At 41.7% G+C, this 15,029-nt stretch overlaps 3 protein-coding genes across 6 annotated transcripts in view; all 3 read left to right on the forward strand.

Annotated features, from left to right (window-relative positions):
- The window catches only part of LOC116677097 (zinc finger protein 239), a 9,032-nt gene extending 7,936 nt beyond the window's left edge, over positions 1 to 1,096 (forward strand). The window contains exon 3 of the mRNA XM_032507765.1: positions 262 to 1,096. Coding sequence (XP_032363656.1) covers positions 262 to 960 — 699 coding nt within the window. The 3' untranslated portion in view covers positions 961 to 1,096. The remainder of the gene's footprint in view (positions 1 to 261) is intronic.
- The window catches only part of LOC116677103 (E3 ubiquitin-protein ligase TRIM21-like), a 58,339-nt gene extending 47,750 nt beyond the window's left edge, over positions 1 to 10,589 (forward strand). Inside the window, exon 3 of the mRNA XM_032507778.1 lies at positions 8,492 to 10,589. Within this exon, the coding sequence (XP_032363669.1) occupies positions 8,492 to 9,846 (1,355 nt within the window). The 3' untranslated portion in view covers positions 9,847 to 10,589. The remainder of the gene's footprint in view (positions 1 to 8,491) is intronic.
- LOC116677099 (E3 ubiquitin-protein ligase TRIM21) overlaps positions 5,636 to 15,029 on the forward strand; it is a 55,874-nt gene continuing 46,480 nt past the window's right edge. For 3 of the 4 annotated variants that reach the window (XM_032507767.1, XM_032507769.1, XM_032507768.1), the window contains exon 1: positions 7,909 to 8,194. In XM_032507767.1, the coding sequence (XP_032363658.1) occupies positions 7,924 to 8,194 (271 nt within the window). In that variant the 5' untranslated portion in view covers positions 7,909 to 7,923. Of the gene's footprint in view, positions 5,730 to 7,908; positions 8,195 to 15,029 lie in introns of those variants that run through there. The other variant, XM_032507772.1, reaches the window with a different exon arrangement.

Genomic DNA, 15,029 nt, shown 5'->3' on the forward strand with positions numbered 1-15,029 from the left:
ATGTATATATAAATCCGGCAATACCGCGCCAGGTGGATAAGCCAGTTTGTGATTGGTCCCTCAAACATAACAGAAGCAGGATACATGTCCAGGTTTCCAGTCTGAGCTGCAGGGTGAAATCAGATCAGCAGCAGATCGGGCTGGCCTCACCCAGTCTAACAAATTGTATGAAGAGGTAAAATTGTGGGTGAGAGCCAGACCAGGGTTTAAATCAGGGTGTTCACTAACTCTATCTCTCTCTCTGTTTCTCTGTTGCTATAGAAACGGATAGGAGAGGGACCCAGATATCACGACTGTCCGAACTGTAAGAAATCCTTCACAACATCAGAATCTTTAAAGAATCACCAGAAAATTCACACTGGAGAGAAACCGTACAGCTGTGATCAATGTGGCGCAGCTTTCACACAACCGAGTAAACTAAAATACCATCAACGCATTCACACTGGAGAGAAACCGTACAGCTGTGATCAATGTGGGGCAGCTTTCAGACGACCGATTCAACTAAAATACCATCAACGCATTCACACTGGAGAGAAACCGTACAGCTGTGATCAATGTGGGAAAACATTTTCTCGAATTGGTAGTCTTCAAGCTCACCAGCGCATCCACACTGGAGAGAAGCCGTACGGTTGTGATCAATGTGGTGAAACCTTTTCTATGAGTGGTAACCTTAAAGCTCACCAGCGCATCCACACTGGAGAGAAGCCGTACAGCTGTGAACAATGTGGCCAAACCTTTTCTATGAGTGGTCACCTTGTATCTCACCGACGCATTCACACTGGAGAGAAGCCGCACTGGTGTGAACAATGTGGGAAAATGTTTTCTACGTCTGGCCAACTTCAATCTCACCTGCGCAATCACACTGGAGAGAAGCCGTACTGGTGTGAACAATGTGGGAAAACCTTTTCTGAGGGTGGTAGCCTTAAAAAACACCAGCTCATTCACACTGCCTCGTTGTGAACATGTTTCAGAGCCAAGCTGTGAAGAATGAAGGAGGTTAGGATTTAAATGTGATTATGAATAAGCATGTGATGAAATGTGTGTGTAGAGAATAAGGGAAGTGAGAGGGAGGTGTTAGGACACGCCCAGAGCAGGAAGGGAAATGTGTGTGTATGGGAGGAAAGTTAGAGATGTGTGTGTTCCAAGAAAGATGTAAAAAGGGAAGACAAAGAGCGAACAGCGTTATTCCTCGGCGGATCTCAGACGGCAACGGACTGGACCCAGAACAGCACCGGACCACAGGACCTCCAATAAAAGATTGGGATTTAAACAGCAAACAGCTGGAGAACACTTCAGAAATCCTCTTCAGTGGATTTTATAGGACAGACCACAGAGGGTAACCACGACCACCAGTCCAACTGACTTGCCTTGACTTTGACTATAAATATGAGTTGATGTGGACTCTCTCTTCAGCGCATACCCACTTATCGGGATTCTTCTATTCTCTGATTTGGATACTCTCTGCTTTTAGAACAGAAAGGGAAAAGATTATTTCTGTATTCTGTACTTGTTTTTTGATTATCAAATAATAAAACTACCTGAGCTTGTTGTGAGCTAGGAGACCAAAAGACTTGTATTCCTTGATTTTAGTCATTTAATTTCTCTCTCTCACCCCTCAGCTTTCTGAGGGCAGAAGTTTCCCCCCCGTGAGGGTAGTTAAGACTCCTCTTTAACCACCTGCAGTGCTTAAAATATACAGGGTTAGGGTTAGGGGGACAAGAGCCCGTTAGTGGGGGACGTCTGGGGTAAAAATCAGAAAAGGCCTCTGGCCTCGCCTCTGGTTTACTGAGGGGAAGGTATAAAAGGACGGGGGGGGGGGGGTTACTGAGGGGAAGGTATAAAAGGAGTTAGCCCTCAACCAAACGAGAGCGATACGACGCCTCAGTAACTGTCACACCGTTCGACACGACGGCTGAGGATTTACAAAAACTTTTTGAGGGATTTGGACAAAGCCTCAAGTTTCTTAAGGATCCTCCAGCTCAGCTCATCAAGAGATGAAGAAGCTGCTGGAAGCCGAGCTGAAGAGGGTCCAGCAGTAGGCAGTGGATGTGACTCTTGATCCTGATACAGCACATCCTGAACTCATCCTGTCTGATGATGGGAAACAAGAGAATCATGGTGATGTATGGAAGACAATTCCAAAAAGCTAAAACAGGTTTTCTAATCGTACTAGTGTTTTAGGAAAACAGAGTTTTTCTTCAGGCTGATTTCACTTTGAGGTCCAAGTTAAAAGAAAGACTAATGGCGTTTAGGAGTGGCCAGAGAGTCGGTCAACAGGAAGGAAGACATCACGCTGACCCTCCAGTCCGTCTCTCTCTGAAGTCTCCTCCTCAGAAGGTGGGGGTGTTTGTGGACTATGAGGAGGGTCTGGTCTCCTTTCATGATGTAGATGCTGCAGCTCTTATCTACTCCTTTACTGGCTGCTCCTTCACTGAGAAACTCTTCCCATTCTTCCATACTGGTAATAATGAAGGTGGTAAAAACTCTGCCCCTCTGATCATCTCTCCTGTCAGAGTAAACTAATCAGAACCAGAATACTTTTTAGTTTAGTATTGTTAGTTGCAATTGCTCACAGTCAAGGTAAAAAATAAGACTTAGAAAAAAGAGTTGATAAGTGTATGAAGTAACATAGGTAGAGTACAGTGCAAGAAATAAAAAATTAAGTGAGATTATCTGAAAAAGTAAGATTAGGTTGAAAATAGGACTGTGATTTGAGCGTTACAGACCTCCAAATTTAGTTTTTATTTCCCTGACCTAAATATGCGCATTGCACAACAGTTAGGTTGGGGGGGGGTTGTGAGAATACAGTGCCCTCCATTGTCTTTGGGTCTCATCATGATCTTGTCCATCTCGTCCCTTCCCAAGGGAAAGCTTTGTCTGAAGTAGTCTCTTCATTTCAGATTGTCTCAGTGAAGACATTAAACACAACTCAGTTGATCTATTTATATAGTAACAGCGTATGGTTACATTAAAGGTTACTGTTCTCTCATAATGTTAAGATAACAACATTAATCATACAGTTAACCAGCTAGCACACCATATAAGGTAACGCTAACATTCATCCAAGTGAAACTAGCTAACATTACATTAATATTGGATGGCATCAACGGCCACTGCACTGTTTATATGCAGCGCGACAGCGAGGGAGCTTTTTGTCAGATGTCTGGAGATTAATAGGATTGAAAAGTACATTTCTACTAGTTATATACACTAATTTGTCTGTTAAGTACCTGCTGTAGTCACTAGAAAGAAAAGCTGTTTGTTGACACTATACCCAAAAACAATGGTGATGGTCATATACTGGATAGTTACCACGGCAACATCCACTTCACCGCCTACTCAGTTGTCGTCGTCCCCCCCCCCCACACACACACAAGATGACCAGACAGAGGAACAAGTTGTATCTTGGTGTTGTACAAGTTTTATTTAGGCAGTTTCATCTCTTTTTGGGGGGTGAGGGTGATACAGAGGAGATCTGGACCTCCGTGTCCTTTAATGGTAGATACGGCCATGGTTGAAAGATTCTGTTGCTAAATGCTATTGAAGTATAGTGTAAATATAGAGTACAGTAGGAACATAAAGTACAGCGTCAACATGAGTGGCATCAGTGAATAAATAGATATTGCACATGGAACTGAGTAATTATTAGACATAACTGTCCAAGAATATTGAGATTCAGATGTAGACGTGTGTGTTATTAGTCCAGTTGTGACTCTCTAAGTGTGTAATGCTGGAGGAGGAGTTATATAGTCTGATAGCCACAGGCAGCAATCACCTTCTGGGGCCCTATTTGGGAGGGTGGGGGGGGGGGGGTCTCAGCCAGTGTGCTGTCGAGTGGGGGGGGGGGAGTCGTAGATAGTATTATGAATAGCATTCTCCTCTCACTTATTTCATTTATTGATTTATTTCTATTTCCTGTATTGATTGATTTACACTTCATAGTTACCAGGTTGTATTATATGTATCTGATGACATCATCAACACATTAATTTGATGCATCATGACACACGTTATGTAGACGATATCTATTTAAACCTCTGTTAAACCCACAGACATTTATCATAACTTCCAGAAGAAATCAGTTTCTAAAGACACCAAATATGTCAAGATGAAGTTGGAGTTCATTTGCAAACAAATGAAGCAAAACATCCACATTTATTAATATTTGATGAGCAGCCCCAGAAAACATATAGCTGAATATTTGATTGTGTGATGAAGCTTCATTTAAGAGTGAGGCCTATTCCATCCCATAATGTCTCCAGAACACAGTATGTGTCCTTGTTATACCGGGTAGAAAAAGTTAATGGATGCTTCTATCTTGTGTGAAAAGTCTTTTGGATAATTACTGGTCACTTTGGCCATTTTTTATTGGTTTCATGAATTCTGTAAGATGGTTTATGAGTCAAAGAAATGTGTAAATATGTGATTGTAGAATAAAAAGTGTAAAATAAAGCAGGTGTTGAACACAAGGCCTGAGGAAGCAGTGAGAACAGAAAAGCTGGTTTACACACAAGTTGGATTTAATGAACCTTTTAATGTGAAGCAGTGGCAGGAGGAAACGTTTGGTTCCAACAACCGTGATTTTAAGGTTAAACTACGTCCAAAACATCTGTAAGAAAAACTGGATGAAGGTTCTTATTTCAAGAATCATACCAAAGACAAATATATTTTCCTTTAGTTTCAGTGGTCAAAGGCAAACACACATCACTGCAAAACACTAAAATATGTATCTAAGTGAACAGGATGAGTTTAAATCTGGATTAGGAATCTAAAAAACAACAAGCGTTTTATTTGTAGCTTAAAGTTGTTCATGAAGACCGTCCTGCTGTTGTATATAAGCCCTGTCAAGACAAACGTCAATAGTTAATTATATTGTTAAAATCATGCAGGTGTTTCTTTATGAAACTTAAACAGGTGAACTCCATAAAACCGCAGTGCTGACTCCACAGTCATGGTGATTGTTGCACTACAGTAACCATAGCAACCAGCAACCACTGGATGGACCAGGACCCAGAGAGCCAGTCAGCATGGAGTCACTATGCTGTTAACCAATCACTGAGAGACCCTCAGGATGCCAATGGTCCGGTAAATAGTTTGGGCGTCTAGTAGTGAAGAGTATTCTTCTTCTTCCTCTTATCGAAGGGTGTCTACACAGCTCAGTGATCCCCCTCAAGCTAACTTATCTAATGGATAAGGTACAGTACCAAACTCATACAGTACCACCTCTCTTCACCTCCTGTTAATAAGCCAGGGAAACCCTGTCTGGGTGAAGGGGCGGGGCCAGACGTTGGTAACATTGGGGACTCAGACGAATCTTAGGGGGGTATGCTCCCCTGGGAGATTTCTTCCCTTTACAGCAGCTATATGCACCATTTATAAACCAGAGAAAAGTTGTGTGTGACTAAAATCATGTCTGAACATGAGGAAACCAACCTAACAACATAATAACAGATTCCTTGGAGTCAAACTCTTTCTACATGTTGTTACACGTTCAGACTGTTCCTCCCTCATTACATAATGAACCTGAAAACTGTCCAATCAGAGCGCTGACTGGCAGCCCTACAGGTCCCACCGGGTCCTGTTCTCAGGTCACATGACCTTTCTGGATATCAAGGTGTGGTGATGTGACGGATGTCAGTCAGATGAAGACAGACAGCAGCAGCATCTGTCAGTGTCTGCTGATGAAGGGACGACGTCTCTTTGACCTCATCTGAACGGGACTTTAACAGGTAACATCACACACCTTTGATGGAGAAACTCGCCTATCATTTGGGAGATTTTGGGGCTACATGATCTACTTTAAGATGAGAGCAGTGGTTCATTCTTTCAGCACTATTGTAAGATCTGAAGTAACTCAGTAATTATTCTATGATGTGGGACGTTTTGGCCAAAATGAGCCTTTTTATGTTCAGTTGAGTCCGATTTAATCAGCACCAGGAAACAAGTTAGATTTTAATCTCCGCTGACTTCACTGCTGAGATATGAGGGAGTGTCCCAACGAGAGCTGCTTTGATTGACAGGTGTGTGTCACAACCTTCATCCCATCAAAAGTGTAAATCTGTCTTGGTTTTGATTTGTGGACACACGTCCTCAACAACAAGATAAAGATCCTTATTAATATTAGGGTTATTTAATCCTGAACTATAGACTGAGTAAAACCACATCCAGAGGTTTCTGAAAGGACAAGTTGAAACCTGCAGTTGGTCTCTGTCAGTTACTGGAGCCGGGTAATCCTACAACGTGTGATTAGAGTGATCACTCCAATCCCACGTGTTAATCTTAAAGTTGTAGTTTGATGATGATGTCATCTTTCTGGTACATTATGGTAGTGTTTGGTGTGGTGCTGCTAGCAAGGCTAAAACAACAAGACAAATGACAAATAATGATTCAATTATCAAATAACTGTCATTAACTCTGGCCACTGTGTAAAATGTATCTAAAGCCCAAACTACCTTGACATAGCTGTCTGTGTGGAATCGGCATGGCCATTATTTATATAGTTATATTGTTATTATTTATATAGTCATATTATTATTATTTATATAGTTCTATAACGGCCTTGTCCCAGAGGTTAGTCTGTCTCAGACTCTGCTAGAACCTGGACAACATGTTCTCTTGTTGGACAAGATTAATATTTTATTGTGCGCTGTCCCTGTCTAGAAATAACTAAATTACAAAAAATCAAACATCTAGCTTTATGAAAAGCTAAACAAAGTAAAGTTTTTTAATAATTGTACATGAGGTAACTAATGTAGACATGGACAAAATCATAAATGTACTAATTAGCTTTATTGATGATGACCTGGCCAAAATAACAACACAACATCTAGAAAGTTTGGTTTTCACAATGATTCAATGTAGGATTATGATATTATTGCAATATGAAAATCTACATTGACTTTTAATTTAATATACTGGATGGTTGGGAGAAGTAAAAATGGATCCAAAATGTTTTACCTCTTAACAATGATGATCTTTATTACTGTGGAATGTAACAAGGACTTTGACTGTTTTACCAGTCAAATTAACTTTAATGCGTGCATATCAAAATATTTCACTGTAGTGTAATATTTTGATATGCATGAACTCTAATTACCCAATAAGTAAAGAATCAAGCAACCCTAATCAAGAATAGATCTCTTTTATTGTTTGAGTTGCCTGAAGAAATCATATTCACATTGGGTTGGGTTATTTTAGTTTAGTTAGTTAATTATTTCTACATATCATACATTGAAATATGGGAACTAGAATATAGTTATAGCATTATGTTTTGGTGTTTTTGAGACGTTGTTGCCTCCTGTTGCTCTAACACTCCTGAGGATGGCAGCAGAGGACAATATATAGATTATTTCCTCTGATGAACTATGGTCATGTAAAGCCGGGATTATCTGAGTTCTTCTATTCTAAAGAATCCTTTCTAGTTTTTGTTTAACTGTTAAACTAAAGTCTGCAATTTCAAATTTTTGAATCCAACAGTGCAAAGATGTCTCGTCAGGATTATAAAGAGAGGAATAAGATATATTATGCTATTACTTTATCACACATTTAAATGAGTTGACAGATAGCATTTATTAAGTCATTGCTTATAAAAAAATTATCAGGAGGAAAGTCTGACCTGAGTAAAGTCCCCCAAGCAGCTGTGATGTGTCTAAAAGCTTTAACAGCAGCCCAACATTACAGCAACTGTTGATGAAGAAAGTAGAAATGGAAGAAGAGGATATGTATCGTCTTGGTTTCTTGACTGGTTGTTGACATAAATAGAGCTCTAATACAGTAAAAAAAGATGTGAGTGCAAACGCAAGTTACAAATACCCTGGGGGCTTTGCACTTGTCTTTAAATCCTGTGTTGGCAAATGAGAACTTCTGCTCTGATACGTTTGTGTTTCAGGTTGTCAAAAGTTCTGATTCTAGCATGAAGCCACGATGACGACAGTGGATCTTTTCAACACTTTGGAGGATTTAGGAGGAGATGAGTTTATGAAATTCAAATGGTATCTACAGCAAGACCTCCTGGAAGGCTACCAAAGCATCAAAGTGTCCAAGCTGGAGAACGCAGAAAGGCTGGACACGGTGGATGTGATGGTGAACACCTATCAGCTAGATGGAGCTCGGAAGGTGACCAAGAAGGTTCTAGAGATGATGAACAGGAAGGATCTAGTGCAGAGTCTGCCAGACACCAGCTCAGGACCACGAGGTCAGTCACCCTTTTTAATTTGTATTTTTGGGATTAAAGAGACACACAATACTTGTAAGGGAACCGATTGTTACCTGTGACCTGCTGATACAACTTCTGCACTCTGCAGTAACACGTTGTCCAGCTGTACACACCCACACAAAGCCATAAGACCCACAAATGCTAGGTTTTTTTTGTTTGTTTTTTAATAATTTAAAAGAAATTGTCTTTTTAATTACATGGATTTTTTTTCTCTCACACTGTGTGTACTTATGGCTGCTTCAAAAAATGTGCCATCTGAAGAAGTGTCCAAACCAGGAGAAGTTCCCTGTGACGTCTGCACTGGAACCAAACTGAAGACCCTGACGTCCTGCCTGGTGTGTCTGGTCTCCTACTGTGAGACTCACCTGGAGCCTCATCGGACCATGTCAGGTCTGAAAAGACATCAGCTGATCGACCCTGTGGAGAACCTGGAAGGCAGGATGTGTACGGAGCACGATAAACCTCTGGAGCTGTTCTGTAAGACCGACCAGACATGTGTCTGCATGCTCTGCACTGTTTTAGACCACAAGACACATGATGTTGTTCCTCTGAAAGAAGAATATGAAGGAAAGAAGGCAGAGCTGGGGAAGACAGAGGCTGAAATTCAGCAGATGATCCAGAAGAGACGACTGAAGATTCAGGAGATCAAACAGTCTGTGGACCTCAGTGAGAAAACTGCAGACAGAGAGATAGCGGAAGGTGTTCAGGTCTTCACTTCTCTGAAGGAGTCTGTTGAGAGAGGCCTGAATGAGCTCATCAACACCATCAAAGAGAAGCAGAAAACAACAGAAAAACAGGCCAAAGCTTTTATCACAGAGCTGGAACAGGAAATCTCTGAGCTGATGAAGAGAAGAACTGAGGTGGAGCAGCTCTCACGCTCTGAAGACCACCTCCATCTTCTCCAGAGGGTCCAGTCCCTAAACATCCAACAACCTCCACCCACCAAGAACTGGACGGAGGTCAGCGTCCGTCCATCATCATATGAGGGGACTGTGGTGAAAGCTGTGGTTCAGCTGGAGGAGACAATCAGTAAAGAGATGAAGAAGCTGCTTGAAGCCGAGCTGAAGAGGGTCCAGCAGTATGCAGTGGATGTGACTCTTGATCCTGATACAGCACATCCTAATCTCATCCTGTGTGATGATGGAAAACAAGTGAATGATAGTGATCTGAGGAAGAATCTCCCGGACAACCCAGAGAGATTTTTTGAGTATGCTAGTGTTTTAGGAAAACAGAGTTTCTCTTCAGGCAGATTTTACTTTGAGGTTCAAGTTAAAGGAAAGACTAAATGGGAATTAGGAGTGGCCAGAGAGTCCATCAACAGGAAGGGAGACATCCCACTAGCACCTCAGAATGGTTACTGGACGATATGGTTGAGAAATGGAAATGAATACAGAGCTCTTGCTGGCCCTGGTGTCCTTCTCTCTCTGAAGTCTCCTCCTCAGAAGGTGGGGGTGTTTGGGGACTATGAGGAGGGTCTGGTCTCCTTTCATGACGTAGATGCTGCAGCTCTTATCTACTCCTTTACTGGCTGCTCCTTCACTGAGAAACTCTTCCCATACTTTAGTCCATGCAATAACGATTGTGGTAAAAACTCTGCCCCTCTGATCATCTCTCCTGTCAGAGTAAACTAATCACTGATCTCATTTCAGGTATTGATTCATTTTCAATCAAGGGAACAAATGTACATATTCATATATTTTACATCTTATTTTCTACAGAATCTGTTTTCTGTGGTGACTGATTTACACTTTTTTCCATTTATTATCATATGTTAAATGTGCAGCAATTCTTTACAAATTGAATCAAACTTCATCTTGACATATTTGGTGTCTTTAGAAACTGATTTCTTCTGGAAGTTATAATAAATGTCTGTGGGTTTAACAGAGGTTTAAATAGATATCGTCTACATAACGTGTGTCATGATCTATCAAATTAATGTGTTGATTATGTAATCAGATCCACATTTATTAATATTTGATGAGCAGCCCCAGAAAACATATAGCTGAATATTTGATTGTGTGATGAAGCTTCATTTAAGAGTGAGGCCTATTCCATCCCATAATGTCTCCAGAACACAGTATGTGTCCTTGTTATACCGGGTAGAAAAAGTTAATGGATGCTTCTATCTTGTGTGAAAAGTCTTTTGGATAATTACTGGTCACTTTGGCCATTTTTTATTGGTTTCATGAATTCTGTAAGATGGTTTATGAGTCAAAGAAATGTGTAAATATGTGATTGTAGAATAAAAAGTGTAAAATAAAGCAGGTGTTGAACACAAGGCCTGAGGAAGCAGTGACTTCATCACTAGAGGAAATGTTCAGGAAGCAGAGCTTTGTCAGCACTGCTGGTCTTTAATAAAAACTGGTCTACACAACAGGATGGGGACATGGTCTAATCAAATCTAGTTCAGATATCTAGAAAGTTCTTCCTCACTAGGAAGAATTAAATACAGATATCTGCAATAAATATCCAGTCTAGCTACTAAATATTAAAACAGCCACTTGTACTATTTGAGGATTTAAATGTAGTTCTGACTAGTTACAATTAAATTTGTAGATGACTAGTTAGAATAACATTTTGAAAATTTTCTATTATTAATATCTAAAATGAAGTTACAGATTAGAGTGTGCTTTGATGAAATGTTAAAATGGCCTGCGGTAGTAGTGGTTTACCCATTTCTAGCACATTCCACCTTACATATATATTAATACTGCCCTATTCCCCTAAACATGTGTAATTGCTGATGTAAACTCATGAATAGGCCAACCAATGTGTGTTTTTCTCTAAATAAAGATTCATAATATTTTGCAACGGTCACAAAAAGCCCTCAACACCTTTCAGCCACAAATGTTCCTTTTCCCAGTCTTTCTTGTACCCACACCTTCTCTTTTTAATGGACGGTGGCATTGGCTCAGACTGCTCAGACTCCGTCTCGTTCTCCATTTTTCGAATTGGAAAGCTAGCATCTAAAAGTTGCTTCCCAGTGTCTGGTTTGCACGTGCGTGTGCTGTCATGACAACAACGAAAAACTGAGGGGTGTGTCACGTGGGTGTGGCTGCGGCAACAGTAGCGTGCTGAACTGTCAAGTAATGTTCGTCAGGCTGCCTGGGGCTCGAAGATATAGAGACCAACTTATTATTTGAGCAAGAATTTATCATATAGCTTGACACGGTCTCAATTTGCGGGACGTATGAATTGGGTTTCAAACGCTGGGACGGGTGGTTATCCTAATGTTCTCCACCAGACTCCATGTAAATAATCACTACTTTTAGCGTGTATAGAGCAGCATATCTCCACCAGACTCCATGTAAATAATCACTACTTTTAGCGTGTATAGAGCAGCATATCTCCACCAGACTCCATGTAAATAATCACTACTTTTAGCGTGTATAGAGCAGCATATCTCCACCAGACTCTATGTAAATAATCACTACTTTTAGCGTGTATAGAACAGCATATCTCCACCAGACTCCATGTAAATAATCACTACTTTTAGCGTGTATAGAGCAGCATATCTCCACCAGACTCCATGTAAATAATCACTACTTTTAGCGTGTATAGAGCAGCATATCTCCACCAGACTCCATGTAAATAATCACTATTTTTAGCATGTATAGAGCAGCGTATCTCCACCAGATAAAATAATATTAATTTCTCCTTATTTTTTACATTATTTTAGTTATTAAAATGCTGTACATTATTTAATAGTCAAGTGAAGTCCAAGTACCTGGAGTTGAGTCCAGGACTTGAGTCCCAGTCCACCACTAACTGATCCATTAAGTGAATGTGGAGCTGTTGTTCCCCTCCTGGCCTCCAGGCGGCGGCCTTCTTTCATTTGAACCTTTAATCTGAAAAACCCTGCCTTGGAGGAAAGCGGAAGTCTCGTGTCTTCCCTGTGATCTCGGGCTGGCGGCGGGATAGCTGTGTTCTTTGTTCTTAGTGAGTTTTAAGAAGACAGAGCTCCAGGTGACCCCGCACACACTCAGGTAAACTCTTCAACTACTGCTCTCTACACGACACGGGGTGTGTAGCGTTGTAGTTTGTGGTGTGTGTGTTGTAGCGTTTGTGTGTGTGTGTGTGTTGTGCGTTGTGGGTGTGTGTGGGCTTTTGTGTGTGTGTGTTGTGGCTTTTGTGTGTGTGTGTGTGTGTAGCGTTGTGTGTGTGTGTGTGTTGTGTGGTGTTGTAGGTTGTGTGTGTGGTGTGTGTGTTGTTTGTGTGTGTGTTGTGGCTTGTGTGTGTGTGTGTGTTGTAGCGTTGTGTGTGTGTGTGTTTGTGTGTTGTTTGTAGGTGTGTGGGTGTGTGTGTGTTGTGCTTTGGGTGTGTGTGTTGTAGCTTTTGTGTGTGTGTGTGGTGTTGTGTGTGTTTGTGTGTGGTGTAGCGTTGGTGTGTGTGTGTTGGCTTGTGGGGTGTGTGTGTGTGTGTGTGTAGCTTTTGTGTGTGTGTTGTGTTTTGTGTGTTGTAGCTGATGAGCAGGGTGGGGGGGGGGGCCTGATGGTCTTATTGTTGTTGATGTTGAGGGTCGTGACGGTGGCAGGCTGGAGGGGGGGGGGGGGGAGGCAGAGGTGGGTAGAGTAGCCAAAAATTGTACTCAAGTAAAAGTACTGTTACTTCAGAATAATATGACTCAAGTAAAAGTAAAAAGTAGTCCTCCCAAAATTACTTGAGTAAGAGTAAAAAGTACTTGATGTAAAAACTACTCAGTAGTGAGTAACTGAGTAACGTCTGATTATTTCTTAACACAAGCATCAATCAGACAGACAAAGATAAAAAAATAATCATCTTCAGGCAAATTATAGTCATAAATCAATAAATTAATTGTCACATCAAATTAGGATGGATACTGCATGTGTAAAACATCTGTATGTAACCTAAAAGACAAACATCACCTCTCCACAGCAGGAACTACAACTTGGTTGAGTGAGGTTGTATCCTGTGCTATATCATTCTTGATTATATAGTTTGTTAGTACTTGCATTGTCAGGGTGTGAATTATATAAGATATATTTGTGTAAAATTGTCGATGTATGTTTGGGACCCCGAAGACTACCTGCTTGGAGCAGCTAATGGGGATCCTTTGAAATAAACAATAAATAAACCACCGCTACGTCTCCTCAGGTCAGCGTTGAGTTGTTGAACGCTGACGTGTCCGTTTGTTTTGGTAGACCCTGAACACAACGCATAACGTAGCTGCTGTTTCACACTTTTCCTAAAAGGTAAACATGCTTTCACTATAAATTTGGATTGAAATTGAGTATTTCCCAGACCCCCTCCCCCCCCCCCCTTTCGCCCGAGCAGGAAAAACACTTTGCAGCTGCCATTCTATCTTGTCCCGTGCACTGGCTTATCTCTCCAAGGTCACGCCGAGGGACTGAGCTTTACCAACACAGACAGTCTGACGCGATACACTCACACACACACAACTCATTCTCACACACCACCATACACACCCCCCCCCCCCATCCAGCCCCACAGCCATCTGACTGCCTTGTTTATTTCTTTCTTGTGTTTCACCCTCACACCACCTCCATGGTCAAGGCCGGGCTGAACTGAGCTGTTTTTCAACGACCACACAGTTTGGTGTCTTACACACACTCATCCACAGACAACACACCAATTATTCCTTCATGTATGTAGTCTTGTGCATTATGTCTTGTATTATCCTGCTGTCTGCATATATCCTTTTCAGAGTGTGTGTGGCGGCGCTTTCACTCGCTGCGGCTCGGAGGCTCTCTAAACTCTCTAAACTGCATTTCGTTGCATTGTACCTGTACATGTGTAATGACAATAAAATTGAATCTAATCTAATCTGAAACGAGTATGGTCACGTGACTGCACAATGACGTGTGATTGGTTAAGCACAGTCATGTGGTAGAGCCTTCAGCGGAAGACTCTCTCTCTCTCTGTCAAAATAAAACATTAAAATGAGACGTACGCGGGGGTAAAAACAATGAAGCGTGGTAACGAGTAACGAGCTCATTGGAGCCTGATGTAGCGGAGGAAGAGTACAGTTTCTTCTTCACTAATCTACTCAAGTAAAAGTATAGTGATTTAAAACTACTCCTAGAAGTACAATTTTTTTCAAAAACTTACTCAAGTAAATGTAACGGAGGAAATGTAACTCGTTACTACCCACCTCTGGGGGTAGGCCAGGGGAGGTGTGAAAGAGGGGGCTGGGGGTGTGAAGAGGGCAAGGCCTCCGTAGCAGTGTGAGGGGAAATGACCTAATAAAGTTGTGTGTCCATGTTTTCCCTTTAGATTTCTTCCCAGTGTAAGCAACCACAGTGGAGACCTGCTGGACTTCAGGACCAGAGAGGAATGGAGGACAACCAGTACCAGGAGCAGCGGAGCAACGAGGTCCCCAGAAGACCAGCAGCAGACTGGGCCTCTGATAGCAGCCATGTTCAGGTCAGTGTTCTCCTATCATAGAACCTTCCTGGCTTGGCCCTGGTGTCTCCACTGGTCCCCCAAATGCTTGCTGGTGTCCAATGGTTGTCTCTTTGTAAAGTAGTAGTAGTAGTGTGGCGTAGACCTCCTAGATCTGTCCTGAGAGGACTCCTGCTGGACTTAGACTCTAAAAATTAAATGTCTGCTGCAAATCAGCTGATGGGACCAGGTTGTTTCCAGTTTTATTTAGGGATGCACTGATCTGACTGTTTCAGTCCCGGTCCCGATGCCTGGTCTTTGTGTATCTGTCAATACCCGATACCGTTGTTAATTAATAATGAACTGTAGACCTTCACCTTAGACCATCCTTCACCATGTGGAAGAGACTGAAGGCACCAGACTCCTAACTACACGTTACTTTCCTAACCCA

This window comes from Etheostoma spectabile, unplaced genomic scaffold (assembly GCF_008692095.1).
Source record: "Etheostoma spectabile isolate EspeVRDwgs_2016 unplaced genomic scaffold, UIUC_Espe_1.0 scaffold00004385, whole genome shotgun sequence".
Lineage (NCBI taxonomy): Eukaryota > Metazoa > Chordata > Actinopteri > Perciformes > Percidae > Etheostoma > Etheostoma spectabile.